Consider the following 27,966-nt stretch of genomic DNA (forward strand, 5'->3'; position numbering starts at 1 on the left):
CATACAAGGTCAGCTTCTCCAACTGTTACCAGAATTTAGCAAGATGTAGCTGTTTGCAACTTGCAAGAGAGTGTAAGACAAAAGAAGGATGATGGTAAGAAAAGTGGAGCTTTTTTTGCATTGTGCATCTTTAACAGTGTTGTGTCCTTGTTGGGGACCCATCAGGACTTGTACTCTAGAAATAATTTGTCCAAACCACTTGTGGAAGTATTTAGAGTGATTTGATCACAGTGTATCTTGTCAGATCCTTCACACTTGTAATAAGCAGTTTCCACTTGAGGTCCCAAAGTGGATTTACAGATGTAGTGTGAACAGGGTGAGAGATGTTAAAGGTGATCTTACCTGGCACATCTATTATTTTCTTGTACACGTTCAAGAAGGCTGCCTCAGCTTCTTTACTTCTCTTGCTTAATGCATCGATCTGAAAAGAGAGGAACAAAAAGGTTAATAATCAGTTACGCCACCTCACGTCTGAGTGTCACATCCGCTCAGGCAGGCCCATTAACTTCACAGTAAGACTAGTCTACATATCTGTCTATCCTCACTATGTGTCGGTATGTTGCATGCGATTGAGGTTGTCTTGACAGCGGCTGGGTTGGTGTTTCCTTCCCGTGAAGTCAGTTCAGCTGTTCAGCCGATGACGGATGCGTTTCGTTTGCCATGTGCCCGTGCGTGTCCGTGTCTGTCTGTCCTCAAGTGTGTGCGCCTGAATCTGTCCGTCAGTCTGTCGGTGTGTATGCGTGTGTGTGTGTGTGTGTGTGTGTGTGTGTGTGTGTGTGTGTGTGTGTGTGTGTGTGTGTGTGTGTGTGTTCGTTTCCCCTCCAGCACGCTGACATCATTAAACAGCTGGCTCAGTCTTTCCAGCCACAGCAGGGGCAGATTATTCAGTCAGCTCTTAGCAGCAATACAGTGTGGATCCATTACTGATGCAGCCATTAACACAAAAGGGCACGGCATGCATTCCATCACTGATATTATTGAAATGGACAGCATTAGAATGGATCCATAAGAGATTAATTCTAAATATCAAACAGCAGGGGAAATCTTAAACTGTTTTCAATGCTGAAACATGAGGCGGAAAAGCTCCACAATAGCCTCTGTGTCACACTTCAATATGAGAAGCAGACAGAGTAGGCGAAAACGCATCTGAAATCAAGACTAAATCGAAGGAAACAGATGCCAAATAAAGACATTCAGAGGGTGCTACTGTACTGGGCAGAGCTACAGCTGACTACTCTGGCTCGCGCGCTCAGACTAAACAGCCCTGTGTTTCTCTTCCAACTCCTCCAGCGCACTCGCTGAGAGAAAGGGAATAAAGACAAAAGCCTGTATAAGTCCAAATATAAAGTCTTCACATTCCCAGCCAAGCCAGTAGTGTAGTTGATGGGTGGTTTAGGGGTTCTTGCCACTGTAAACAGAGCGAGCTACATGTAATACTGCCTGGGCTCCTATGGGAACCTAATAAATCTCTTCACATGGCTTTGATTCATCTCTAGTTTTTTAGCCGCAAAACATCTGGCCCCGCGTAGGCTGGTGCCAGCACCCCTCCCTCTTTTCCCCCCCTCTTTTATTTCCCCATGTCTCTCTCTCTCTCTCTCTCCCTCTCTGTCGAATTCTCCCTCTTGTCACTTCCATGTTTTCTGACTCATTTTTTTCCTTTCCCCTCAATCTTTTTCAGTGTCAGTCTTTCTCACATGTTTCTCTGTCACACACTCATGTCCAACTGGCATGCACTGGCCTCCTGTCTGTCTCTTCCTCTCTCACACACCCACACGCACACACACACACGTACACACATAATGTCCTCACAACTATATCTCATTCTCACATCATGCTGCATCATGCACTTTACCCTCTTCATGTGCTGTGTGACATTGAGCGATCAGGATCCTCAAATGCAAGGCCACTAATGGGAGATTACTGATGCTGCTGAGTACTAATACCTCTCACACACCAACACCAAACCTGTTCATCAGTGTCCAAATGTGTGTGTTTGTAGAAGACCATGTGACCAGAGTAGGATAGCACAATCTCATGATGAAGAGGAGGAGGAGGAGGAGGAGGAGGAGGACATAAAGCAATGAAAAGAAAAAAATGAAGATCTGCCTATGGTGGTGAAGGAAGCTGGCTGCATGACTGTACAATGACTGGGCCAAGGTCAGTGGTACAGCAGCTTTATATAGCCCGACATGGGAGGCAGGAAATAGACATTTAATGTAGGACACACCCTACAGTTAGAGGCAGGTTAACTGCAGGACCAGAGCCATTAGAAGACCACCCAGGATTTGCAAATACAACCCTGCTGTTCCAAACTGCAGCTCTCTCAACCAATCCCAATGACATCTGCTATTACATGCTCCCCTGCCCCCATCCCACACACACACACACACACTCACACACATACACATACACACACACAAGACCAAAGCAAAACAAATGAAGTGACACAAATGATACCTCACCAGTATCAGTGGGTTACCGATGAGAAGTGCTTGCAATTGCAAAAGGTATCCCTGACACATCCACGCACACAAATACATACACACATACGTCAGCACCTCATGCCACCATCACTCAGCACCGCCTCGCTCCCCCTATCTAACCCGTAGTGTGTGAAGGGCATCGGGCTGACCTGTGTATATGCGTGCGTGCATGTGTGTGCGTGCGTGTGGCCCCAGTGGAGTCTGATAAGGGGCGGCTATGGGAAGCAGAGACTGAAGCCTTGGATAATGGAAAAGCTTATCTGATCGATGGACCAACAAGAACACTGAGCATGCAACGTACACACACTCACACACACACATAACCCGTTTACCAAACGGAGGCCTTGTGGAAACAGTGGTGTTATTGGTAATAATTATGACCTGAGGGCATCCACCTTTCAATGACAAAGATTAAAGAGAATCAAGACCTCCAAGTTCCCAGGCTAGAACTTTTTATTGTCCTGTCTGGGTTCCACACTCACTTAGTAAAGATTCAGACTCCTGGGTTAAATGTTTGAGGATGAGTTACTGTGAGACTTCCAACAGGAAGACCCTTTGGTTTCTGCTGCTGTCTCGTCCTTGATCAAAGCACCGAGGGGGTAAGCAAACAAAGCGAGGCTAAAATTACACATTCTCAGAGCTGCTCATGTTGTGGCACGCAAGTGCGCAGAATAGTCGACTGATTGATGGGCTGCTCTAAGACTGGCGCGGGTGTACAGTATTATCTCAATAATCATAAGATAATGTCTTTCTCAGTTCCGCGACCACCCACTACGAGCCTCGGCGTGTTCTGGTGTGCACGCCGAGCGAGGTGTGTCAACACGAGGATGGTGGAAACAGCTGACAAAGCTCCAATTATATTGCTGCCGTTTCTATTCTCTAAATAGACTGTGGATCATCAGCAGAACACAGTGGAACCACGAGAAATTACAGCATTTTTTACATAACCACTGGCTGTGGTTGCTGCTCTAACACAAGAATATGGAAAGTAACCCAGTGTTAAACTGTAATATTCTATGGCCAGTAGCAAAGCAGCCCTGTCACTACCCATTGAGATGATTTTGTTTGTGTGCGTGTCTGTGTGTGTGTTTGTAAGTGTGCTAGGGAAGAGATACTGTCGGGCTTAATGTCCACCCACTCCAACCCCAAATAACGCCCAAGTCTAAACCAGCCACTTCCACTCCCACCCTCTGACTTTCACATATGGGAGTGAACTGGAAATGCACTGCTGCCAGAAAGGAGGAGTCATGATGGAAATAGGCCAAAATGATGGAAGAGCAGATAGAGGGAGCATTATGAGATGTCGCGCGCACTAAAGTCACTTCTTATAGGTAAAGGTGCTTAAAAAACATGAGCACTTTAAAAGTGAAAGACGCGGCTTTAATGAAAATGACTTATGATTCACCCCATCAACAAAAAACAACAAATAACCCCACCAAATCATGCAGACAAACAAAGTCTGAGGAAATAGCATTCGGTGAGTTGTGACTGGCTAGAGCCGGGGTTTTGTGGTGCCTTTTTTTTGCAGGATGCAATTTAAACACACCCTCGGGCTACAGGACTTCATGAATAGGACAGAAAATCAAGAGCAGAGCAGAGCGAAGAAAAGAGGGAGAGGAAAGAGGGGAAATGAGATAGTGGCAAGAGAGAGAACAGGAGATGGCGGGAAGAGAAAAGAGGAGAGAGAGTGAAAGAAAGAGAGAAAGAAAGAGAGAGAGGGAGGGAGAGGAGAGAGAGAGAGGGAAGGAAGAGGAGATGATTTAAGAGGAAAGACGAAAGGAGAAAAAGTAGAGCTGGGCACTCAGAGAGGGAGCGAGACAGAGTCAACGAATGTCAAACAGACATTGTTGGAATGCTGTGCTTGAGTGTGTGTGTCTATCACTGTGTCAATAAATGTTTCCAAAAACACACTCACCTCTCCTTGGAAGCTCTTGAGCAATGGGGCAACCTGTTTCCGAAAATCCTACAAAAATAAAGAGAAGAGGAGGTTAGCAAGCCTGAAAAATGAGATAATCCACAGATCAATTTTAATCCTCTAATAACCGTTAATACACAGGAACATGTGGCAGAGAAAAACCTACTGCGTTTCATACCAGCAGACCATGTTTTGATCAAATAATCAGTGAAACGACGTAACAACCGCTCCCCCCAGAGCCAATGAACGATGCGTGAGCGAGTGATGAATACGAGGGTAGGGAGGAGGCCGGGTTTGTGCCCTGAGGTGCTCCGGCGGACTGCGTTTCTCATCCGAACAGGTGCAGCACCACCTGGGCCACCCAGAGGCAGCGCTAGTGCGTGTGAGACAGAGAGCGAGTGAGCCGCAGAATAGGCCTACCGTTAATGCAAATTCTCCCAGCGCACCAAGTTTTTACTATAAAGCAAATGCTTTTCATCCCTCTAGTCCCATTGCATGACTTTCCAGTACGAGTCAGCGGTTTCAGATTAGATAGCCAGTCGAGTATGTATCAGGGGAACATGCAAATCACCATGCTGTTAGCTGAGCCTACATCCTGACTAACTGAAATGGAGCGTAGGGTAAAAAGCAGAATAGGACATTCTGTACAGGAACATTTGATTTGCACAGTTTGTGGACGCACACATACTCACAAAAAAACTGCCTAATGAAGATGTGAAGTAGGGCAGCGGCAGATGTGTGCTCGGGAGACTCTGCGCCTTTTAGAAAAACCTCCACTTAAAAGCCTAACCGATGCTGCGGGGAGGCGTGCATCCCAAACTGACCTGGGACCAGTGTCTGGGGTCTGCCTAATCCCAGGTTGGTCCAGACAGGGAGCTTGTCTGGGGCTGAGGACAGGTCATGACCTCGCTGACCCTGGCCCATTGTTGCCTCATCAGGGGTCACCGTGGCTGTTTGTCTGGGCCAATTCAATATTCTCCTGCTGGGGATAATGACCTCCTCTGCGCCCTGCAAACCCCTCCTCCTACCTCACTCCCTCCTACTCTGGCTCTTCCTTTCCCTCATTCTCCCTCTCTCCCTCTAACACACTTAACACATGCATGCACACATACAAAATAGACACCCACACAACACCACCCCAGAAGTGGCAGTTCTGTCATTTGCATTAGATTTTGATAACATCCTATTTTCTTCTGCATTACTACCTCTTTTAAAATAAAAAAGTACCACACTATTTATTTGATTTTGATCAAGTTTTCACTCTTTTTCTAATAAAAGCTAAATTAGCTTAAACATCTATCTGCAAAAAAGTGCAGAAAACCTTTTACATGTTACCATTATGCTATAAAGTTGGCTTGTGTCACTGTGGCTCCAAATACATTTGAATATTTATTTGTGGTGAGCGACCAAAAGCAGAAGTTTTTATATGATGTGAAGCAGTCAAGTCTGGAAGTCCTGAAATAATCACTACCTCTGTTAAAATTATAATCTTCACCTTTTTGTGAGACTGTTCCCGCACTGAGGAGCCACCTCAACATCACTATCAATTTATAAACGTTGATATTCTCATCTCACATTTTTAGGGAAGAGTTCATTTTATTTCTTCATTTTATTTGTAGAAGTGTTTCACCCCTTTCCAACTTTAAGGGGTGTTACTTACGACTGTAGCAAGATAAGCTTGCACAAACACACACTGAACACACGCTGCACCCACAAACACATTCAGAGGCAAAACCTGAGCTCAAAACCCCTTTGGTCCACTCTTCTGCACCCCCCCTCCACTTCTAAAGATTTATGACCATATAACATAACAATGCACACAGACACCATGGTCAATCTGTGTGTGTGTATATATATGTGTGTGTGTAGTGAGGGGAGCAGAGGGGGGCCAGGCAGCGGGAGATGGATGGCTGGTGTGTGAGCTGCCGGCAGACAGCAGACAGGCCAGCCCGAGGAATCCTCCAGGGAGTATGGAACTCCCATTCGCTGTCTGTCTGCCCTGCAGCTAAACACAAACGTGTGTGTGTGTGCATGCATGTGCGCACACACACGAGCACACACAAAGTTGTTTTACTACCAGTGCCTCTGGCTAGCAATCTTTGGGACATTTTACAACCATTCCCACCCTTGACTTTATAACAGTGCGGTGGAGGAGTCTTGACTAACTAAAAGGAAATTAAGAAGTAGATGAATAATTCAGGCAACTTAGGAGGCACAGTGAGATGTAGTCTGAAAAAAAAACTCAACACTGTGTCAGTCCTAATGAATTATGAAAACTTTGTTTTCACGCTGCATTTCTTTGCACTACTTTCAAAATGCTACAAAAGCCTGTGTGTGTGTGTGTGTGTGTGTGTGTGTGTGTGTGTGTGTGTGTGTGTGTGTGTGTGTGTGTGTGTGTGTGTGTGTGTGTGTGTGTGTGTGTGTGTGTGTGTGTGTGTGTGTGTGTGTACGTGTGTGTTATTATGCAGACCATGAGTGCAGTTCATGCCGAGTACAGCTCAGCAGACTAGACACAGTCAACGTGGGCCGGTCTCCTGGTTGTTGAATAATGGATCAGAGACGGACTCCCGCTCAGCCTAATGCAGCCTGATCTGATGTGACTGTGATCTCCGCTGACTGCTGCAGACCACAGACAGCTGACAGCTCGCTCTATAGGCTGGTCAACCACACACACTAACACACTAACACACACACACATAAGACAGAAAAAAGGCTGCTCTGTTAACGCACACAAGACGATCGGGGCATTTTTAATCAAGCACAGGCCGTCACACGTTCTCGAGCGGCCTGCTTGGTAGGCTGTCGTGATGCTCCAACACCTCCAAACGCTGGGAGTTTTTAGTGCTGATTCCTATTGAGCCCGTTACAGCCCTGTAATGAATCCTGTCGCTCGTCTGGCCTGGCTCAGATTCCTCCTCCACATACCAGGGAGATGCCAGGGGCCACACAGACGCCAGAGGAGCCTTCCTAAATCACAGCCTTGTTACACTGATGAATGTGTGTGTCCTGTTCTGTGATCTAGGCTATCTGCCTCTGAGTGTTTGTGTGTGCGGGTCTGCTTTCCTGCATGTTTTTCTTTGTGTGCTCTTGCCTCTTTCTCTCTGTGTCTCTCCACCTCTCTGTGTGTGTGTGTGCTGCTGGATTTGTGGTGATTTCAGATTAGATATGAGTGTGTAGGGTAAAGAGAAATTAGCGTCTTTGTATGTAGGTAGAGTTTCCTCTGGTGAATATTCCTCTACAGTGGGTGGGCTGCAAGCTGAAGTCAATAGTCACAATCCTTCTCCTGTGGTAACTATAATAGGCCTACTGTCAACTCCACCGAGAGTTGACAATTTTCTATCCACCGTCTACCCCGATCATACATAATTCATACTACCATCAATAATTCACCATGGTGACATTACCAATAATAACACAACAATACTTTGTTTTCACTGTGTGGTTTAAAAACGCGTTGCCTTGGTAACGGAGATGAAACAAAATATTCCCAGGAGGAGCGATGGGAACACAGGAACAGGACAGAATTCCCTCATGATCCCACTTAGTAGTGTTGTCACACTCTCTTTCTTTTTCTCCCTCCTGCACCGACTCTCTCTCTCTCTCTCTCTCTCTCTCTCTCTCTCTCTCTCTCTCTCTCTCTCTCTCTCTCTCTCTCTCTCTCTCTCTCTCTCTCTCTCTCTCTCTCTCTCTCCTCTCTCTCTCTCTCTCTCTCTCTCTCTCTCTCTCTCTCTCTCTCCCCCTCTCTCTCTCTTTCTCTCTCTCTCTCTCCCTTTCTCGCCGTCTCTCCTGTACACACACACACACACACACACACACACACACACACACACACACACACACACTCACGGACCTCACTTTCTGCACGCATAAAAAACTAGGTCAGATAATACAAACTCCTGAGGGGTTTTCTGTTTTGTCTCTTTAGGATTTCAGGGAAACTAATGGAGAGACTATTTTTGGGAGCAGAGCCCCGCATCTCCTGCGCCGTCGTCTCCTCCTCCTCCTGCTTTCTCAGTAAATAATCATGGCTACGTTTACCAAGAGAAGACATGCAGCGAGAAAAAAAGAGAGGCTGAAAGGTATGATTGTCAAAAGAATCGCAGGGATGTATGCGTGGCTGTGTGTCGGTGCGTGTCTGTGAATATCTGATTCACTCACCTCCGGTGTGCTCTTCTTGAACTCGCGGCTCAGGTCGATTAGTTTCTTCCGGGACTGTTCGCTCTCGTCCTGTCTGTTGGCAAGCTGTGTGGCGGTGGCGTCTAGCTCTTTCTGCAACACAAACACACACAATCCTCAGTTTGTTTGGAAGAGAAGTGTACACTTGATCACATTTATTATTACTGTTACTGTCACAATAACCAGCGTGATTATCGTTCAGGATAACAAGACAGGAGCGGGTTTTTCTGACGAGGCAACAGACTCCTTGACCCATGTGGCGTGCGGCAGATTTCCCATCATGCCTCAGCTGAACTCTGCTAGTATGTTGCGGCAGCAGAGTCGGAGTGAAAATAACCACAACACCGAGGTCCCGCCAAGGAAAACTTGTCTACATCAGTAGTTTGTCTGCTACGAGCGCACGCAACACATATCCAAGCCATTCAGCCTGTCAGTCAATCAGCCGCCGCTGTGTCGGGCTTTGACAGCCTCTGTAGCAATAGACTACTACAACTACTACTACACACACAGTCAACAACAATTATTGACTGTCTACACCAGACGACCCCTCCCCTGCCCACATAACAACAGCACAATTATCAACAACAGCGATGTTGTCATGACTGAGGCAGGGCCTGCCTTTATCCACATTCATTTTGCATTGTTATTAATAGCTATTTATGGGACTTGTTCCAGATGATGGGCCAAGTGCTGACATTAACAAGGCGTTCAGGCCTTGTAAAGATTGTATCTCTCTCTGCTGAGTGTGTGAGTGTTGCTGGATTATGTTTCTCTTGGATTCTTGCCTTCTGTCACGCTCACTCCTCTCTTTTTTTCCCCTCATTTTTCCATACACTCTCTCTCTCTCTCTACAGATCATCCACTCACTCATTCAACCAGCAGTACCTCTTCTCCTCCCTTTAAAAAGAAAAAAATGGCTCTCCTCTCCCTTCACTCCGCCTTTCCCCTTGTCTACTCCCCCCCCCCCCCCACCCCTCCCATCCACCTCCTGTGAGGCCGCCCACCCCTGAGAGTGATTAAACGCTGCTGAAGGGCCGTTATGCTAACTAACACACTAATCATTTAATACACACATTACCACAGGGGCCCTTGTGGCTCAGTCTGCTGACAAGGTCCCAAAACACACTCACGCACGCATGCCCACCTCCCCATTTCCCCACCACACACACACACACACACACACACACACACACACACACACACACACACACACACACACACACACACACACACACACACACACATATAAGAAAATACAACCCTCTAAAGAAATAGTGTGATCAAGTACTAATTAGGAAGTTTTTCCCCCGTCAGCGTTGAGTTTAATTCCCTGACCAGCCGTGATCTTGTTTTATCCACAAAGCGTGAAAAAAATATAACAAATGTTGGTCCACTGTCCTCTGTGATGGATTTTACACAGCAGTACAGGACGTTTGAAAAAAACAAAAAAAAAACTGCTCACTTGCTTACATGCCATCTTGCTCTCGCTGCCCATGGAGCAGTTGATGTAGCAGCCTGTCTGCCCATGGCCATGGAGCAGCTGCACTATCTGTTAGTGAACTCGAGCGTGTGCAGAAGCTTGTGCAACGCTTGATGAAAGGAGGAACCTAATAAATTTTAATCATGTTAAATTAATTGTCAAAAAAAAAAGAAAAAAGGATGCTCTAGTTCATGAACAGAGGTGTAATTATTATATTGGTAAAGATTAGCTACAGGAACAAGAATCTAAAGCCCAGTTGGCTAAAGATACTGACAGATATTAGTCACTGGCAGACATTAATCACAATATGATGTATTAAGCCTTAAGGCTTGCTTCTCCAAATCCTTGTAATATAAAAAAGAATCAGATGGTAGCTTCTGTTTGAAGGCTGATCTGAAATCAGACAGCATGGGCAGCACCATAACTAGTAAAGGGATATCCCAAGAGGAAAGAAATAATTCCTTTAATGATCTAAACTTTGGAATTAATTAAGAAATGTAGCACCTCACACATAGTGATTGGGAAATGTACTCTCAAAGTTAAGTACTTTAGATAGCCAATACATTTAAGTTTGTTTTGCGCAACTCAGGACACAATTAGGACATTAAGCTGAAGAAACAGGTTTGAGAAAGTTCATTAAAGCTCCTGTGAGGAGTTATTAGCTTGTTATGTAAGAAGATAAATGTAATGTTGATGCCTTTTTATGACCTAGAAAAGCTCACAAGATCATAAGCATTAAGATGAAACATTTCTGTGAAGCTATTTTTTATGCCTGGAACCAGTAGCAGGGGGTAGGTGTCAGATGAAGTGATTAACTTCATGCTGCAGACACAGCCCTGTTTTAGATTTTCAGCAGCACAGATTCATAGCGAGTGATATGTTGGACTGTTTGAAGAAAACATTGAGAGATTTCCTTGTTAAAAAATACTACTTACACATGTGCAGGACAAGGTTAGCAAAGGCAAACAAGATATTGATTTGTTCACAGGGGGCACCAAAAATCAACACAAAATTCCTCACAGGAGCTTTAAAAAAAATGAAACAGGGGCACTGGTGGCCTAGTGGTCTAAACGCCCCACATACATAGCTTACAGTCCCCCCGCTCTCTGCTTCCCACATTTCCAGTCTCTCTTCAGCTATCCTATCAAATAAAGGCAAAAAAGCCCCAAAATATAACTTAAAAAAAGAAAGGAAACACATGGAAGTTTATTGCGCAAGGCAGTGAAAAATGTTATCCAAAACGCTGCATATAGTGCTGGGCGATATTGAAAATTATGTTATCACAATAAAATATTTCATATCAGTCGATATCGACAATTATCACGATAAATATCAAATCATTAATTCATTTAAATTTAAAAGCAGATTTTTGGTCCTGAGTGAAGGTTGAAGAAACCAGACAGTTTGTTGGCGTCTATCTGGGATTTAGTTTTCTGATGAATTTCTTAAATCTACAGGCAGAGTGATGTTGTTTCCCACAGTGCAGTAAATGTATCACAGTCGTTCAGTGTTTGTCCTATGGTTGCGGTGGTCATTAAACGTGTCTGAAATTCACAGCAGAAGTTGTCTCTGTGCTCTTCCTTTACCCACATCCTGAAAGTATATTTAATGAAGTGTATTAAGTTAATAGTTAACGCCGAGTCAGCACAGTATCAGACTAACGACTCTGCTTTGAGCTGGTAGGTTTTAAGTTTTCTTCCGTGCCGCTGTCCCTCGTCTCAGCTGTGTTTACTCATCCAGAGACATGATTGGCTGTTCAATGTCGTCTTCTTCTGTCGAATGTTGGGAGGCAACTAGCGTTTAAGGCTCTTTAGCGCCCCCTCTATTTTAAGTGGCTGGGGGGTGTAATTACATGTTTATTTATATCCAATTTTTATCGAAAATGTTTTATATTTATATCGAGAAAAATTATATCGCGATAATTATCATTATCACCCAGCACTACAAAACGCTGAATAGCTCTTGTATTTTTAGCAACAGGTTTATAGCTTTACGTTTCATGACGACATGACTTAATTCTAATTGAAGTTATAGAATTAGAAATGGATGCACACCTTGCGGTGTTTCTTGTTAAGTAAAAATAAAAATAGTAAACGAACCCATACTCATTAATCCTACAAGGATGCTCTTTGATATGTAAACGAGCCTCTTCTAGCATCAGGTAAATCTTTTTCCAACAACACACTTTCCAGAAAATCAAAGGAATTCACCACAATGAGTCTGTCTATTCCTGTAAATTGATTAGTGAGCTCTGTGTCTGTGCAACAAACTTAAAAAACCCACACTCCTCTGCTGGGGTTCTGCTTTAAGAGGTCGTGTGCCAATCCCTGACGCCCTTGATTCTGCCCAATCCCTTTCCAAAACCCTCCATATATCCCAATGTGCTACCAAATCCCCATACCCAAAAAAAATTCTCACTGCTAAGCTAAATAAACACATCACACATGGAAGAGGATTGATTCAGTGCCAAGTGGGCAAGTAATTATGGGCATGGTCTCACACTACAGAAAAAAAACAGACCCTCAGACCCAGTGAGGTTTTGACTATGCAGCAAACTGTGTGCCCACATCAGCAGACACTGGCAGACTTTACACTCATCTTGCTGATAGAGCGTAACATCCGAAAGTGCACAATCCCTGCTGCCCGCCCCTTGTTCACACACATCACATCTCACTGACCATTGGGAGGCCAACACTAACTCCATTTTAAGCAACGTATAAGCACGAGAGTCTGCCATATTCAAGGGCCCTGCTGAAAGCTGTTTTTCTTCCCAGAAACTGCACTGATCTGTGGTCAGTTTGCATGTTAAAAACGAGCAGAGTAAGGCTGAAGACACACAAGAGAAGCTCTTTTTTCTCCTTACACTTGTGTTTTTTTTAAAACAACACACAGATGGAGAGATCTATGTGTGTGGAGGCAATTTTTTAATCTTCAAAAACAGACTGGTTTGACACGGGTCTTTTTGGAAACATTTTAGGAGGCAGAATTGTGTTCTCCTGGTGTCAAATAGACTCTTTATTCTCTTACTCACATTAGAGATGTAAACTCTGTTGAGGCTTTTAAGAAACACCTTCACACCTACTTTTATTCCCTTGCTTTTAATTGTGTTTAACCTATTTAATGTGTTTTTATTTTAATCTTTTATTATTTTTCCACGTTTCCTCTGAACTTCATATTACCTGTTTTTAAGCTGTCTGTTTTGCTTTTAAGGTTTAAAATAGGTTAGCTCTAATATGAGATTTGGGGCCTTTATTAGAGCTAACCTGTTTGAATTTGTTGCAGCAAAGAACGTCAGTACCCAGTTGGTCACGCTATTTGATCCTTGCTTTCACAGTATTTATTAGGCTGCTGGCTAAAGATAGCAGATTAATAGATCGCTAAATAGAAAGATGTTATTTTCTTTATTGACAGGACTGGCAGCATCTGTCACTGTCAATCTAACAATTACAGTGCACTCAAACGGCAGCACTGTTTCTACACTGGGTGGCCAAAAGGATTGAGGGTAATCAGTGTAAACATGTCCTTTTTTCAGAGCACAACTCAACAGTATCCCACATCAATACAGCCTTAATGAGCTGGATAGACAAGTCCAAGTAACTCGGACCGTGTGAAATCCGTTTTTTTATTTTTCCAAAATCCATTTTTTTCCATTTTAATTTTTTAGAATTCCGTTTTTTACCCTTTACACTTATTTTACCACCATACAGTGTGTGCTTTTTGTGTCAGTGTATAAAATGTCCGCTAATGAAATGTAAAAATCCTTAAATTTATTGATGCAACACATCATTGCACAATTTTGCCCAGTATTTCAAGTCAAACATATTGTTGTAACGTAACAATGTACCAATAAGTGCTATAAGTACCAAGTGCTTATAATTTTACATGGTTTCAAGTAAAATAAATAACTGAATGTAAACACAAGTCCATTTCAGTTGTTTTGTCCATTTTCAGCTCATCAGTGATTGCCTTAGGAGAAGTATTCTTAAAGTAGGACTAGCTAGTCCTTGTGAGGTACTGTCTCTCTCCATTTAGGTTTCCCATCGCCCAGTGACATCACGAGGAGAAGGAACGTTTGTCTGGGGAAATGTTCCCGGGGACCGCTCATTCGTGGCACCATCAGTGCATCTCATCACAAACACTCACCTGCCCCCGCCCAAAATAAACAAAGGTGCATTTCGACCAAGAGTTCCGGGGTCTTTTAGACCCCAGAACTACTTTCCCCTGAACTTAAAGGTTCCTGTGCCCCCACTGTTGTCTGCGTTTCGACCGCAGACTGAAGTCCCGGGTAGATTGTACAAATCAGGCCAGTGACGTATGGAGAAAAAAAATTATATTAAATTCTATTTTGAAATCTTAATAAATAACTAAACGAGTATGCATTCCCAGGGACTCCGCTGTGTTTCAACTACTGTGCAAACTCCACAAACAACGTTCAACCAAAAGTCCCAGGACCTTTGAAAAGTACTACCCCCCAAGCAGGGGCTTTCAGGGGGAGATTATCTACCCCTGTACTAAATTTAGACCCTGGTTCCTCCGGTCGAAACGCATGTAGTTCAGGGGTAAAGTCCCTAGTTCCGGGTAAAGTTCCTGCGGTCGAAAAAAGCCTCAACATGTCGAAGCGGCCACCAGAAACACCGGCTAATTCTGCAAAAAAACTACAAAACTCATGATGACAGCATTTCAGTCACATTATGTCAATTTCCGCGACATTCCGCGATTAACAGTAGATTCCGTTTTTATTGGTCAATTCTGCGATTCCGTACGCAATTCTGTGAACGTGGAAATCATAGGGCCCCAAGTATCCCACATCAATACAGCCTTAATTAGCTGGATAGACAAGTCCAAGTAACGCTGCAACAAAGTTTCCAACTAGTAGTTTTTTTATTACAGGGTTTATTTGGAATTATTAAACTGCATCCAATAACAGTGAGGCACTGCAGCTTTTTTGTTGGCTTTTACAAGGTTCAAACTTTCTGGAGAGGAATACTGTTAACTTCAGGCAAGGCTGCTCTACAGGGGCTCTGCCATCTGGCATACCACTGGGATTTCCCTCCTATCAGCTCTGACATCAATGATTGACATCATGCTAGTTTGATAAACCTTCCAAATTACCACGTTTGACAGGGGGCCAAAGCATGAATGAAGGAACTAATTAACAAAATCCAAAACATGCTAATTAGGGAGTCTATAGATCACAATACATGACTAATGCACTGACAAGAAAAGTCATTCATTCCCACTGACAGAGCTCAAATACCAGCACTTGTGTTGATGCTTTAATGCAGCGCCTGCAGTGCAGAGCAGAGCACCGAGCGACATGCATGAAAAACTTGTGTACTAAGTGTTGGGCCTTCGGGCTCTGTCTCCGAGGTCAGCAGTCTGTGGCTCTCCTTGGCCTGACTTTGAAATGTTTTACTCTTCAAATTTCCAAAACTGTTTAATTTACTGGTGAATTAACTCGTATAACCGCTCACATTAACTCCATAGCTGTTTCTAAATCTGGCTGTGGCTGGTCAGGACTGCAGTGTCTCGTTCAGCAGACGATGGAATATGGTTGTGTGCAGGGGAGCATTAAGCGGGGCTGTAATGTCTGTGTGATTGCTGTAACAGCCCTGCTTGGCTTGGCTGTACTGGCCCACAGCAGCAGTCCCTGTCCTGGTTCATTTGGTCGTCTGGTCAGCTGTAAAGACGATTGGAACAGATTGCCAACACTCCCTAGAGAGACTTCAACACCGACTTGGCCAAGAAGCCTCCCGCACGCTGCTCCACACGCGTGAGCTCTCACATGAGTGCACAGACAGGCCGCGGCAGTAACTTGGGGAGCCCAGTCTTTCCACATTCTTTTTGAACTCGGTTTCAAAAAGAGGAAGTCCGCTAACATGTTCCCCCAGCGCAATTTGGCATGGTGAGCCATGTTCACAGCGAGGAGGGGATGCTGGGCCAAAGGAAAATGAGTATCTCTCAGTCCTACCACTGTGGTAATAATACTAATCACAGATAACAGTCACGGGTAAACAAATCCTATTACGACTGGCCATCGGACCCAAGGTGTGTGTGTGTGCTCATCTCTCCTAATGAAATTCCTTCCACTCGTCTGCAAGCAGAGAGAGGCCTTCTATCTGACTAATTCGCTCTAATTACTCTAATGAGCCACAGGTGACGATACAGTGAGACTGATTAATTAAATGGGAGGCGCCAATCAGGCATGTCTGATTATGCCAATCATATCGACTGCAGACTAAATGAGATAACAGGAGACAGACGCACTTTAATTGAGGTATCAAAACTTGTGGAATTCCTTATGCCCTCACGCTTCGACGATGCCGAGACAGATAGGCTGCTGGAATGACAACAAAGTTATTGTTGTGTACACAGAATCAAGTCGATCCGCGGCAGCCGCGGTGACCGGGAGTGCACACCAAGGGGGGAGCACCACACGGGGATTCGCTTCAGATCTCATTCTCTGGAGAATAATTGGGACTGTAACTGCATGAAACACTTTGTTTACACCTAGTGTGCAGTCACACATGCCAAGTAGTCTGCCATTACCCTCCTTTAGTCCAAACACAATGTAGGTTAACTGCTCCACATTCGTGCATGTTTTACACATTAGTCTAATGGAGTACCGCTCTTGAATCTAAGCCAAGCAAAGAGAGACACGGACAGAAATACATTCACTTCATCTCAGTAATAAAAAGAGCGTATTAGTCACACTGCAGAAGAGGCTAATATTTTAAAAATGAAACTTTTCTCTGCGAGGAGCCTTTCAACAGCCTCTGTACTTGGCACATGACACAGATGTTTAGGAGATGAAGTTTTCTGTCCTACCACTGCAGTCACTAATCTTCCCTTTTATCTCTGACATGTCTGAGGCTGTTATGTGGTTATGATAGTAAACAGTGAAGGCGTCTGGAAAGATGTCTTATCTGAAATCTACGAGGCCTACCTCTGAAACTCCCCCCCTCCCTGCATCTCCCCTCAGAGCGCTCCACATACTATGCGGCTGACTGTTCAGTATGCCATACCTAGTGTGTGTGTGTGTGTGTGTGTGTGTGTGTGTGTGTTGTGTGTGTGTGTGTGTGTGTGGAGAGGAAAGGGGGTGGGGGGGGGTTGGAGTCGTGGGGTGGCGGCTCAGTCAGGAGCGACAGCCACGCTCGCTACAACGACACGGTACATGATCACAGATCACAAGGCACGCCCCCTCAAAAACACAGCACAACAGCAGCAGAGATAGAGACTGCGATCCTGCCTGCCTGTCTGCCTGCCTACCTTCCACATAGCAGGGGTGCACGACTTGAACTGTGCCAGCAGACGCCCGTTTCTCACAAACCACACAGGGTGAGAAGACGCAAGTCATATCCTCCTGAATCTCTGTTTTTTGCTTTTTCCTCTCTCCCCCCTCCGATTGGAGTGGAGGCCGCAAAGTTTTCTTCACCACACAGCTAACACAATAGTTTCTCTGTGACAACTTAGGCCTAAAAAACACTCTTGTGTGTGTGTGTGTGTGTGTGTGTGTGTGTGTGTGTGTGTGTGGTGTGGTGTGTGTGTGTGTGTGTGTGTTGTTTTTGCAACTGTGTTTGTGTGTGGAGCGGTTGGGGGCGGCGGGTCAGCCTACCACTCTCCACAGTCTAACAAGATGCTTGTGGTCCCTGAGCGTTTTGCTCCTTTTTTGAACACAGATCCATATCTACCAACAGCACAGGAGCTGTCAAGACTCACCCTCGCTGACGCTGACGGCAAGCCTGGATCAAAAACAGCCTTTTTACACCGCAGCCTCGTTTGTATTGATCCATGTTCCTCTGCTGAGAGACTGGTTGTTGTTTTATCTCCCCAACATCCATGCCTTAACTCTCCTGAAGCTCACTGAGAGCAAGTCATTATTTTGCCCGACCTATTGTCTGACAAGGGGGTTTCAGAGGCCAGGCCTGAGCCTAAATACAAATATAATGAGCCTACGATGGTTTCTGGCACTGAGGAAGTGCGGCTCGCTTGGTCTCATTTTTGCAGCGTTCGAATTTAGCTGGAGGCCTGTGTCACGAAGGGCGAGTGGTGTGGAGGGTGCGATTGGGAGGAGAGGAGTATGGCGGCGTGGTAGGAGGGTGTAATGCATTGGTGAAAGGGCAAGATTTTTCATCCCTGCGTTTACAGGGTGGAACGGCGAGGATATTGAGATCTGAGATAGGATCAGAGGGTAGTGAGCTGTTTCGGCAACGATAAAGGCCACGCATTACAAACAGAGCACAGATATAGAGAGAGAGAGAAAGAAGGGGAGAGAAAGAGAGAGAGAAAAGAAGGAGAGAGGGAGAGAGTATCACACCTCTCATCCCTGAATTAATGCCTCCATTCTGCCAGGAAGCCATTCGGTGCCAGTGAGAGGAGATTGGGGAGGGGATGAGTGCACAGATACGGACTAAAAAATGGAAACTGCAATCGTGGAGAGGGGCGATAGGGATTAATCAAGTCTGGAAGAAGAGTGGAGCTCTCCAGGCCTTGTAGCACACGTACAGTGGAGGCCTGGCTCCCAAGGACTCGGACAAAAATTGACATCGCTGCTATTAGTTTATATGACATCAAATGGAAGTAACCATCGGTGAATAATGACAGGGTCACAGGTGCAGGCTGGCAATGCTGCAGACATCCAATCATCATCTATGACCGTGTGCCAGCGAGTCATTCTGGCCTAGAAAGTCTCTGAACCCTGACAATAGAGCAGTGTTCAAAGTTGCACTAATTCAGTTACGATCTGATCTGTTCTCAATTCGTTAGCCTATTGATTTGTTGTAATTCACTTAGTCTTCCATTTAAGGACTACAAGCAGCTTCATGCTATTGGCACTCTTACAGGACAGTAAAAAAAAAGGCTGCATTGCTCTCAGGTGCCTCTGGTACATTAAATCCCCTGCGCTGCATGATGCCCTTTTCCAGGTTTTAATTTAGCCGTGTCTATCTGCTGTATCCACTAATTTTCTAGACGCCTGATGATGACACATCAGCAGGAGTGTGTGCCACAGCCTGTAAAAGCAGCATGTTGACTCCATGCATGCAAATCAAAAGCATATATCAAAAATGCCTCATTAGGTTAGATACATCCAGACTCTTATAATGTGTCCAGTCCATGCTGTCACACTTTTCTAGCATGTTCTATCCTCCTGACTGAGTTTGACACCCGTGGTCTATACGATCAGCGTCAACAGAACATGTCCCGAGGCTGAGTCTTAGTCAGCCTTTATGAGTAAGAGTTTCTGCTCTGCTTGCACGAGTTTTGAGAGGCAGAGAAACACAGTGAGGACGAGAGAATGAGCATAGCTAATCCTTACAGTAATGACAGAATAATTAGCCTGCATTAGACGACGTAATGGGTTGTAATTATATCATTTATTCTGTGTTGCGAGAATTTGATATAGAGCCATGCACAATGAAGGAAGAGGAGTGGAGCTCGGTGGGAAGTAGGATGGAGCATGTGTAAGAGCTCAGGCTCTTTCTATTGATTGATCCAAACATCAAACGAAACCACTAGAGTAATGGGGGGGAGTGAAGGACAGCTAAAAGCTATTTGGAGCCTTCACTGCATAAAAGACTTGACCTGTTCCACACAGCCTACATATCAAAACCATCAAACAGCAATCAATAGACCAAAGCGGTCAACTCAACAAACCGTCACCCTACTAAAACATCAAACCCTCGCCCAAGCGTCAGATGATAGGCTACACTCAGCTTATCCATTACCATCAGATAAAGAGGAGATAAAACACAGAGCCTAATCTTTCATGTGTCGTGACAGCCACAGCAGCCTCCAAGGCATTCCTTCAGTCTGGCTCTCAAATAGTTTTATGGCGGAAGGCAGCCATTCAGTCAGCCAGCCAGCCAGTCAGGGCTGTTCTGGTCTGTTTGTCTTATTTCACAGTTTACACACGCTGTTTTATAGCTAGTTATTATGGTCACCATGGTGATGCCATAACGTTTTTTATGGTCTTTTGGCTGAGGGCAGAAAGTGTAATAAACGAAGAAAAACACACACACACTTACACACATGAAAACAAAGCCTCGCAAAACACACTCCTGCTGTGGAAAGGTCTCCTGTCCCTCCCTTCCTCCCTCCTTCGCTCTCTCTTTATCAGTCTCAACCAAATGCCAATCTGCCTTTTTTCTGCTTCATGTGAAACATGGATCGGCGAAATGCAGAATTGTCCTCTCTCATTCCACATCTGGAGCTGATCAGAGGGCCTCCTGGAAGTTGAGGCCTCTGGGCCTATTAATAACCATACCACTGAACTCAGGGTCAGACAGCAGTCAGCGGATGAGCTTGTGTCTACTAAACACACAGTCCCTTCCCCCCCCCTTTCTCCCTTCCTCCTTTCCTCAAGAGGACAACTCTTACTCTTAAAAGTTGGATGGCAGGCTGAGGACTAGAGTAACATACATCCAGTTTAAATTTTTAACTCCTCAACAGAAGCTCACAGATAATTCATAAATAAGTTAACATCACAGTTGGGTGTCTTTTTGACATTAAAAAGTGTGTTCACAGAAGACAACAGCGTGTAGAAATCAAGAATTGATTTTTTCCCTTCACAATAAAATCTAGTTGGAATTTTCAAACTTCACATTTGGTCATCCTTTCACAATAAAACAAATGCATAAACTCAGGGCGCTGGTGGCCTAGCAGTCTAAGCGCCCCACATACAGAGGCCACAGTCTTCATCGCAGGGGTCGCCGGTTCAATTCCCGGCCGTAACCATTCTCCTACATGTCTTCCCCCTCTCTCTACTCTCCACATTTCCTGTCTCTCTTCAGCTGTCCTATCGAATAAAAGTGAAAAAAGCCCCAAAAAATATAACTTAAAAAAATAAAACAAATGCATAAACTTTAGGGAAACAGCTTGGGCTAATTATGAGACGATTTCATCCCTCGAGTTGTTGTTTCTTTCTCTTCCCACCTCCAAACAAGTTCAAGTTCAAGGAGGCTAGACCTGTTAAAAGGCTAGACAGATGGTAAAGTCATCATCCGTTAGCTCGAAAGGTTAGACCAGTCAGACAGCCCAGGTCACATCGAGGGCTGCGGGGTCAGACCACCTCTGAACCCTGGCTCCAGTCTGACAGCTGTTCGGGTCAAAGGTCAGGGAGGGGTTACGGTACCGTCTGAGGACGTCCAATGAATTTCACAGATACAGGACTGTGTCATTTACATGGAATTTACCAGGGACCAGCCAATTGGTTATTAATGGTGCATTATGCAGACCCTGAGTGTTATTTACGGCAAGGTGCGAGTGGTGAAAACTATTTAATCTGATTCCTTCTACAGATTCACTTATCAAATCAAGCATGTCAATGACTATGATTCACTACACTGAATTAATCCACATCAGCAGCAGTTAGTGCTCACATTTCCTGATCGGTTCCTCCATCTGGTCAAAGTTCCCCAGCACTGCAACTTCAAACCATAGCAGGGAATATCTCGCCAAATGCAGAGTACAATTTGTTAAGCATAAACCGCCCCCATACAGCACACACACACACACACACACACACACACACACATACACACACGCACCTGTGAATACAGGGTAGTTGAATCATCATAATCGGCGGTAGTTTTCTGCTGAGCCCAGCCAGCAGTCTGTGTTATTTTTAGAGGGCTGACACAGAAGCAGGCCGTCCATTTACTCTGTGAGCTGGCAGCAGGACCATCACAGCCCTGGACGCTTTTTAAAACTACCAAAAACAGGGAATGAGCTCACATAAACACGACGAAAAAGGTGCGGACACTTAGAGAAATGAAGTTAGCAGTGAATTAGAGCCATTATGGCTCCATTACTTTTGAAAAATGCCAAATCCTCGCTCACATTAAACCATCATGGACTCTGAGCTGTGAGGACGACGGGAAAGTTTGTTCCATCAGCGATTTGAAATTAGTATTGAGGGGATTTACAAGGTGACAGAAGACATAAACAGTAATAAAAGGCTTATGTTAAGAATAATAAATTAACCAACGCCTGGATGAACTTCAGTAAAGAGTAAGGTAAACTGAAGCGAAAGGTTGAATTCTGTTCCCATCTGACGTGACTGATGAGTTGAGCCTGAAGGCCCGCTATGGATCGAGCAACCCAGGCTGTGATTGACATTGAAAATTACACACAGTGTGCTATTAGCAGATAGCAAGTCATATCATATTCAATCCTTGTACCATCAAAGTGCACCAATATCATAATTCAATACTAAGAACCATTAGCCTGCAGCACACCAATATCATAATTCAATCCTGAGGCCATCCGCCCATGCCAATATCATAATTCAATACTTGGACCATTAAGACACACCAATAGGCCTATTAGAATTCAATACCTGTGGTCAATGATCTAACAGGACACTGATACCAGAGTCATGGGTTGACATGGGAAGAGGCCTGCACATGGGATCCTTCCTCAGGCCTTATTTAGCCCAGCAGACTCCTTGATAACAGTGAGATAAACAACACTAAAATTAGGTAGCGCAAGTGGTTCACCAAAAAGGCTCGGCTGAACCAGACGCTGAAGGCCACAGGGCGTTTGCCGCAGGAACTAATTTCATTCAGAGGAGAGCAAAAAAAAAAAAAGAAAGAAAATGAGACACAGCATTAGCTTCAAACTCAGCAGTAGTGCTCAGCCAAACCTGTCAAAAAAATGTTTCAAACACCGGCCCCCACCGAGTGACCGAGCGTCTGCAGTTGGTCTAAATGATCACATTGCGGTACCTTGTGGAAATGGGACTCCCGTTTCGTTTCTGGTCCATTGCCTCTGTTTGTATTTCCACGTTAACATCTTGTTTGACTCCTCAAAAAAAAACAAAAAAAAAAAACTGCATATCTCATCCAGGCTCTCGGCTTGCTGGGTCATCAGAAATCTGCAATCAAATGGCTTTTTGAAACAGCTCAGATTTCTCCTGTTGCTTTAAGTCCGATTTTCACCCCGAGTTGTCATTATTCAGGAGTTACTCTCACCGCACATTTCTTAGGTTTCATCACTTGACTCTAATCCTCATGTACTGCATGTATAATGTGTAAAACGACACTGGAGAATGGAAAATACAGGAGACTGATGTATTGCTGAAAAATAAAATTCATTTCTCCAATGACAGAAGACTAAACATCCACTTTTTTTGAGGATTGATTAGCTGTTTTTGTAGTAAAAGTGCCTAACAGTCTGGGCTTGCACTTCCTCAGCTGTGAGGGATTGCTGATTTTCTGCATTTTGAAACATTATGAACAGAATCTTTTGGATTTTTACTGTCGGTCAGACTGAAAAAAAGCAATCAAAAGACGTCATCTTGGGCTCCAGGACGATGTGACTGGCATATTAAATACTTTGACACTTTATAGGCTAAACAAATCGATAATTTATCGAGGAAATAATCTGTAGATTAATCAATTGTGACTTTGACTTTATTACACTGTGCCAAACATGTTGCATGTGACATTTGTCGATAAAAGAAGCAATGAAGTTTATTATTTGTAGGCCTGTACCACTCAGGACTAACACGTATTGACTACTGAATAAAAGGATGACATTTTGCATCAGATCACTTTGATGGCAGTGAAAAAACATGTGGTAGACAAGCTAAAAGGCAAGAACAAAAGCAGAAAGAAGAGACAAACAGGGTCATTTTTTTTAACATAACAAAACTAAGATTTAGCCCAATGCTGGTCTGCCGTGTGCGTGTGTGTATTTCTGCTTTACCAGTCAACTATGGACGAGAACAGACGTCTTTTCCCTTAGGAATGCAAGATTTGTGTTTACTGAAAACCGTTGGCTTAATATTACAAGAAGAACAATAGACTATACAAGATTACATCGGCCTTGGAGGCACTGCTTGGTTTTTAAATAAAGTAGTGGGCACCGTCCTGAAGTGGAAAAACAGCCAGTATATTCTTAAAAAGTGAGCCTGAAGAGAGGTGTCCAGTCACTGAAGCTCTCTCTCTGCAGGAATACAGAGCAGCAGAATAATGGATGCTTCTGTCATGAGATACGCTGAAACTCTATGATGCTGTAGGTGAGAGAGAGAGAGAGGGAGGGAGAAAGAGAGAGGGAGAGACTCCAAGTGGGGCTGTAAATAATGCCTGCCACTTGAAAATAGGTCTCTGGAAACTGCCCCCATGTTGCGCTCGAGCTTTCGGTTGTTGGGTGGAAGTGTAGTTGGATTTGAGTGTTTTAGTATTAGGTGGTGGAAAATATGAAAGCAATAGAACAAGATTTCTTGTGGAAATTTATAGCCGTACCAGTTACGTAATTCTGACACATTTTTAAAGCATAATAAAGTTTTTTTGAACCGCACCGTAACATTGTGCTGTTATTGTGGCTGAAAGGAAACAGTCAGTGATCGATTTATGCCAATAAAGAGGCAAAATTTAGGTGTGAGATGAGCATGCAGAAACATAAAAAGAGTATTTATAAAATTGACTGTAAAACCTTTAAAACACACATTTAATGACTTCTTTTGTGGGTTTATTGTGTGCTCAAACTGGAAGTCTCAAACGCAGTATATTTCAGGTGAGCAAGACAAAGTACAAAGTAATAAAAGTTAGATGAAGAAAGTTTATATTCTTTCAAAGGAAGCCAGGCGGCCTCTCTAACACATTGTGATGTCTACATTCGGCCTGTGAAGGAAGCTTAATTAATTTTGAACAGCTTATAAAATGTCTTTTGTGAAATCAGTCTTGATGATTCATTTCAAAGTGTGAGAACATTAAAGTCACTGCAACAAAAACTCTCTGTGCTGTCTTTGTGGTGTCCTAGTTTTTTTCAGGCATATCTCTGTTCACAATCTCTACGTATATAGTAACATAACATTTAAAATTATGAATGCAAGACTTTCTTTTTTTTTTTTTTTTTTTTTTTTTTTTAGGTAAACAAATTCAAACTCCCTGGAGCTAAAAGACAGGACCTTGCGTTAGAACCAGGGTCATTAAAGGGGAATTTCACCCTGTTACTTGATTTGTCCATTTTTATCTCCGACATCGAAGGCCATCTAAACTACATGCAGCTCAAAATCAAACGCAACCATACGGAAGGTTTCAGCAAATTGAAAATGTATATTTTAGACATAAGCAGAGGCTTCCACACCTTGAGGAAAACATGTCTGTTTTTCACACACGTTTGCTTAAAGCCTGCATTAAGAGCTGCTGACTCCATCTGTTTGGGAAGGCCTATTTTTAGACTTCTGTTTAATGCTTTTCATCTTTTGTTCAAACATCAGACCACGTTGGAACCAAATTTCTTTTACCATGCAGGGTAGAATTAAATATTCAGATGTTGACTTTTGCAGGGTTAATTATATTTTCTTTTGCATGACAATCAGACAAAGTGGGTCTGGAGTAGACACTTCTCAAAGCAGGAGGAGGAGGGGGGGGGTAGGGGGGGTTTGAGAAACTGATCCTGAGTGTGACGTTCGCTAAATCACTGAAGAGTTTGGGAGTTCGGGGCCGCAGCAGAAGACTACCCGCTGATAAGGTGGATGAAGAAGTTTTTGTCTGTCTTCAGAGAGCTGCACTTTTCTCTCAGTCTTACCGACCGGTAGGATAACCTCTCAGAAAAGCGGGATGACATAGCTCCGACCGAAGCAGACCGAGGGCAGACCAAAGACCTGACATGCACTCGTCCCTCTCTCTCTGACTCATGCTTAGTCGTTCACCACCCACCGACACACAGTGAAACCTCAGTCCCAATGCCAGGTTTTGTCACTGGGCAGAGAAGTGGTTGGCTACAGTAAAGGCATGACGTGATGCCCCCCTTCCTCTTTGCTCCCCCAGCCTGTGCAGCAACAGAGGGGTAAAAATATCCCACCAGTGAGTTCAGACAACCAGCTCATAAATTAACACTAAAACTCCTACAGACAACAGCGGGCTAGTCGCTGAGAGATTTAAACCACTCAGGTTCCCTCTGACCACAGCTCTGAGATCAGCTTACAAAAGCCTTTTCCTAAATTTACCCATTAGGAGGTGTTGAAGAAGCTCCATCAGTTTCATCTTTGCTGTATGCTAACATAGTAAACTATTTCTTTTAAATGGCTCTGGGGCGCTTTGTTCCAGGAAGTATTTTGAGGTTAGATGTATGCCATCAGGGCCTAAATTGGGATTTGTGTCTAACAGGAAGGGCTGTTCTTCATTTTCAGAGCTTTCACCGAAAATATGAAGTATAGGTTTAGGCTTAGCTATTCACCCATATCTTATTAAGGCTCGTCTGCAATGAAGCGCAATCTCTCGTCACTCTCAAGTAGAAACACAATGTTCCAGCAAACTGCTTGACTGGGTCAAAAAAAAAAGGAAAAAAACAACAGGAGAGAAGAGTGATGATCCCCTCTAAAGAAACTCAACTCTGTAATGGACGGACAGGGATTACAGACGTTAAAACCTCCTCCATCTGTAATTCACTGTCACCCTGCCATCATCTCTGAATCACTGATCCATTTTGCAAGTGTGCGAGACCTTGCTAAAAGCATCACTGTTGCACCCATTTGTGTTTGTAGTGATGGTGGGGAAGGGGGGGGGGGGAGAAAAAAAAGGAGGAAAAAAAGCACACGGAGAAGACAAGTTAACAGCTCGCTGTGCTGTTTCAAAGCACTCTCTGTCCTGTAACAACCACCTAGCTAGTTTCTCACACAGCGAACGGGACACGCTGATCAAATAGGATTTTAATGAACATCAGCAGTTTGGAGCCTGAGGAATAGACGCTATGATGGCTTAAAGCTACTGACATCTAGCTTGGGTTGGATTTTCATCATCAAAAGAAACAGAGAGAAAAGGGAGAAAACATTCCTTTGCTGGTGCCTCGCGCGCAGACAAAACAGACTGCGAATCTAAGTGCACGCTGTCCGTTCGATCACACGAGAGAAGCAAATGAGAAAGCAATTGGCTGACAAGGCCATGTGTAGACCATGATCATATCATACTAACCCCGCATTATCGTCAAAACCGGATAAGAAGAAAGGTTCTTCTTCTCTGAAGGCTTTCCTCTAGGAGCCTCTCAGTGGGAGGGAGAGTAAATAAGATGTCATCAATAATAGACAGTGAATGTTCTGAGCAGTTCTGCACACACACACACACACACATACACACACACACACACACAAGTGCCGACTGATTCCTATCCTGCAGACAGGCCTGCCAACCGCCAGGCTTTTTGCACACGCTCAGATTCACTGTCCTGACTAATCGCTTGTGATAGGGGCCTTTGCCATAATTACCCAGGGCCTTATCACAAACTTATGCGATGCATTTTTCATGTCCTGGCTGCTGGCAGTGCCTTCACTGTCCGCGCTGGCAGTCAATCCATGAAAAAAAAGACTGATCTCAGACAAATTCTCACACACACACACCAGTTCTTCCAAGAGGGCGAAATGGGTGAAAGCAGGGTGAAGGGCCAGGGAAGAGAGAGGGGGAAAAAATGATAAAGGAGGGGAGGGGGAGGCAAGGGAGAGAGAAGATTGGGAGGGGAGGGGGGGAGGCGGACAGGCAGGCAGACAGGCAGGCAGGCAGGAAGGGGGTGGGAGATAGATAGTGAGGAAAGAAAAGAGAAAGCAAATTTTTTTTACATAATGCATGAACAAGGGGGCACGAGTAGGAGGACCAAACCAGATCAAATAAATAGGAGAAGTGAAGCCTTGATGATGTGGCATAAGTGCGACACAAAGCCTGCTGGGGAGACTTGTTCACTGTCCTTTTGTCTACCCAGTTCATAGGGGCATCGTGACCTAAATAAAAGTTTAAATCCCATGCCTGAGCAATTCATAAAATAATGTATGAACAATTGGGACTAGTCTACATAATGCAGTTTTATGTTAATGACGGTGTGGACTAGACTGCTAATATTCATAAATTGTGATTTGAAATTCAGCAATGCACGTTTAAATGCCACGGGGAAACACAACAGTGCCATTGTCTGCATGT

The 27,966-nt window shown here is 44.3% G+C and overlaps 1 protein-coding gene across 1 annotated transcript in view; it reads right to left on the reverse strand.

The window, feature by feature from the left end:
* The window catches only part of cux1b (cut-like homeobox 1b), a 60,850-nt gene that overhangs the window by 31,717 nt on the left and 1,167 nt on the right, over nt 1-27,966 (reverse strand). Inside the window, 3 exon segments of the mRNA XM_034700753.1 lie at nt 343-421; nt 4,399-4,446; nt 8,557-8,667. Of these exon segments, the coding sequence (XP_034556644.1) occupies nt 343-421; nt 4,399-4,446; nt 8,557-8,667 (238 nt within the window).

The sequence above is a fragment of the Notolabrus celidotus genome, chromosome 14 (genome assembly GCF_009762535.1).
Source record: "Notolabrus celidotus isolate fNotCel1 chromosome 14, fNotCel1.pri, whole genome shotgun sequence".
Taxonomy (NCBI): domain Eukaryota; kingdom Metazoa; phylum Chordata; class Actinopteri; order Labriformes; family Labridae; genus Notolabrus; species Notolabrus celidotus.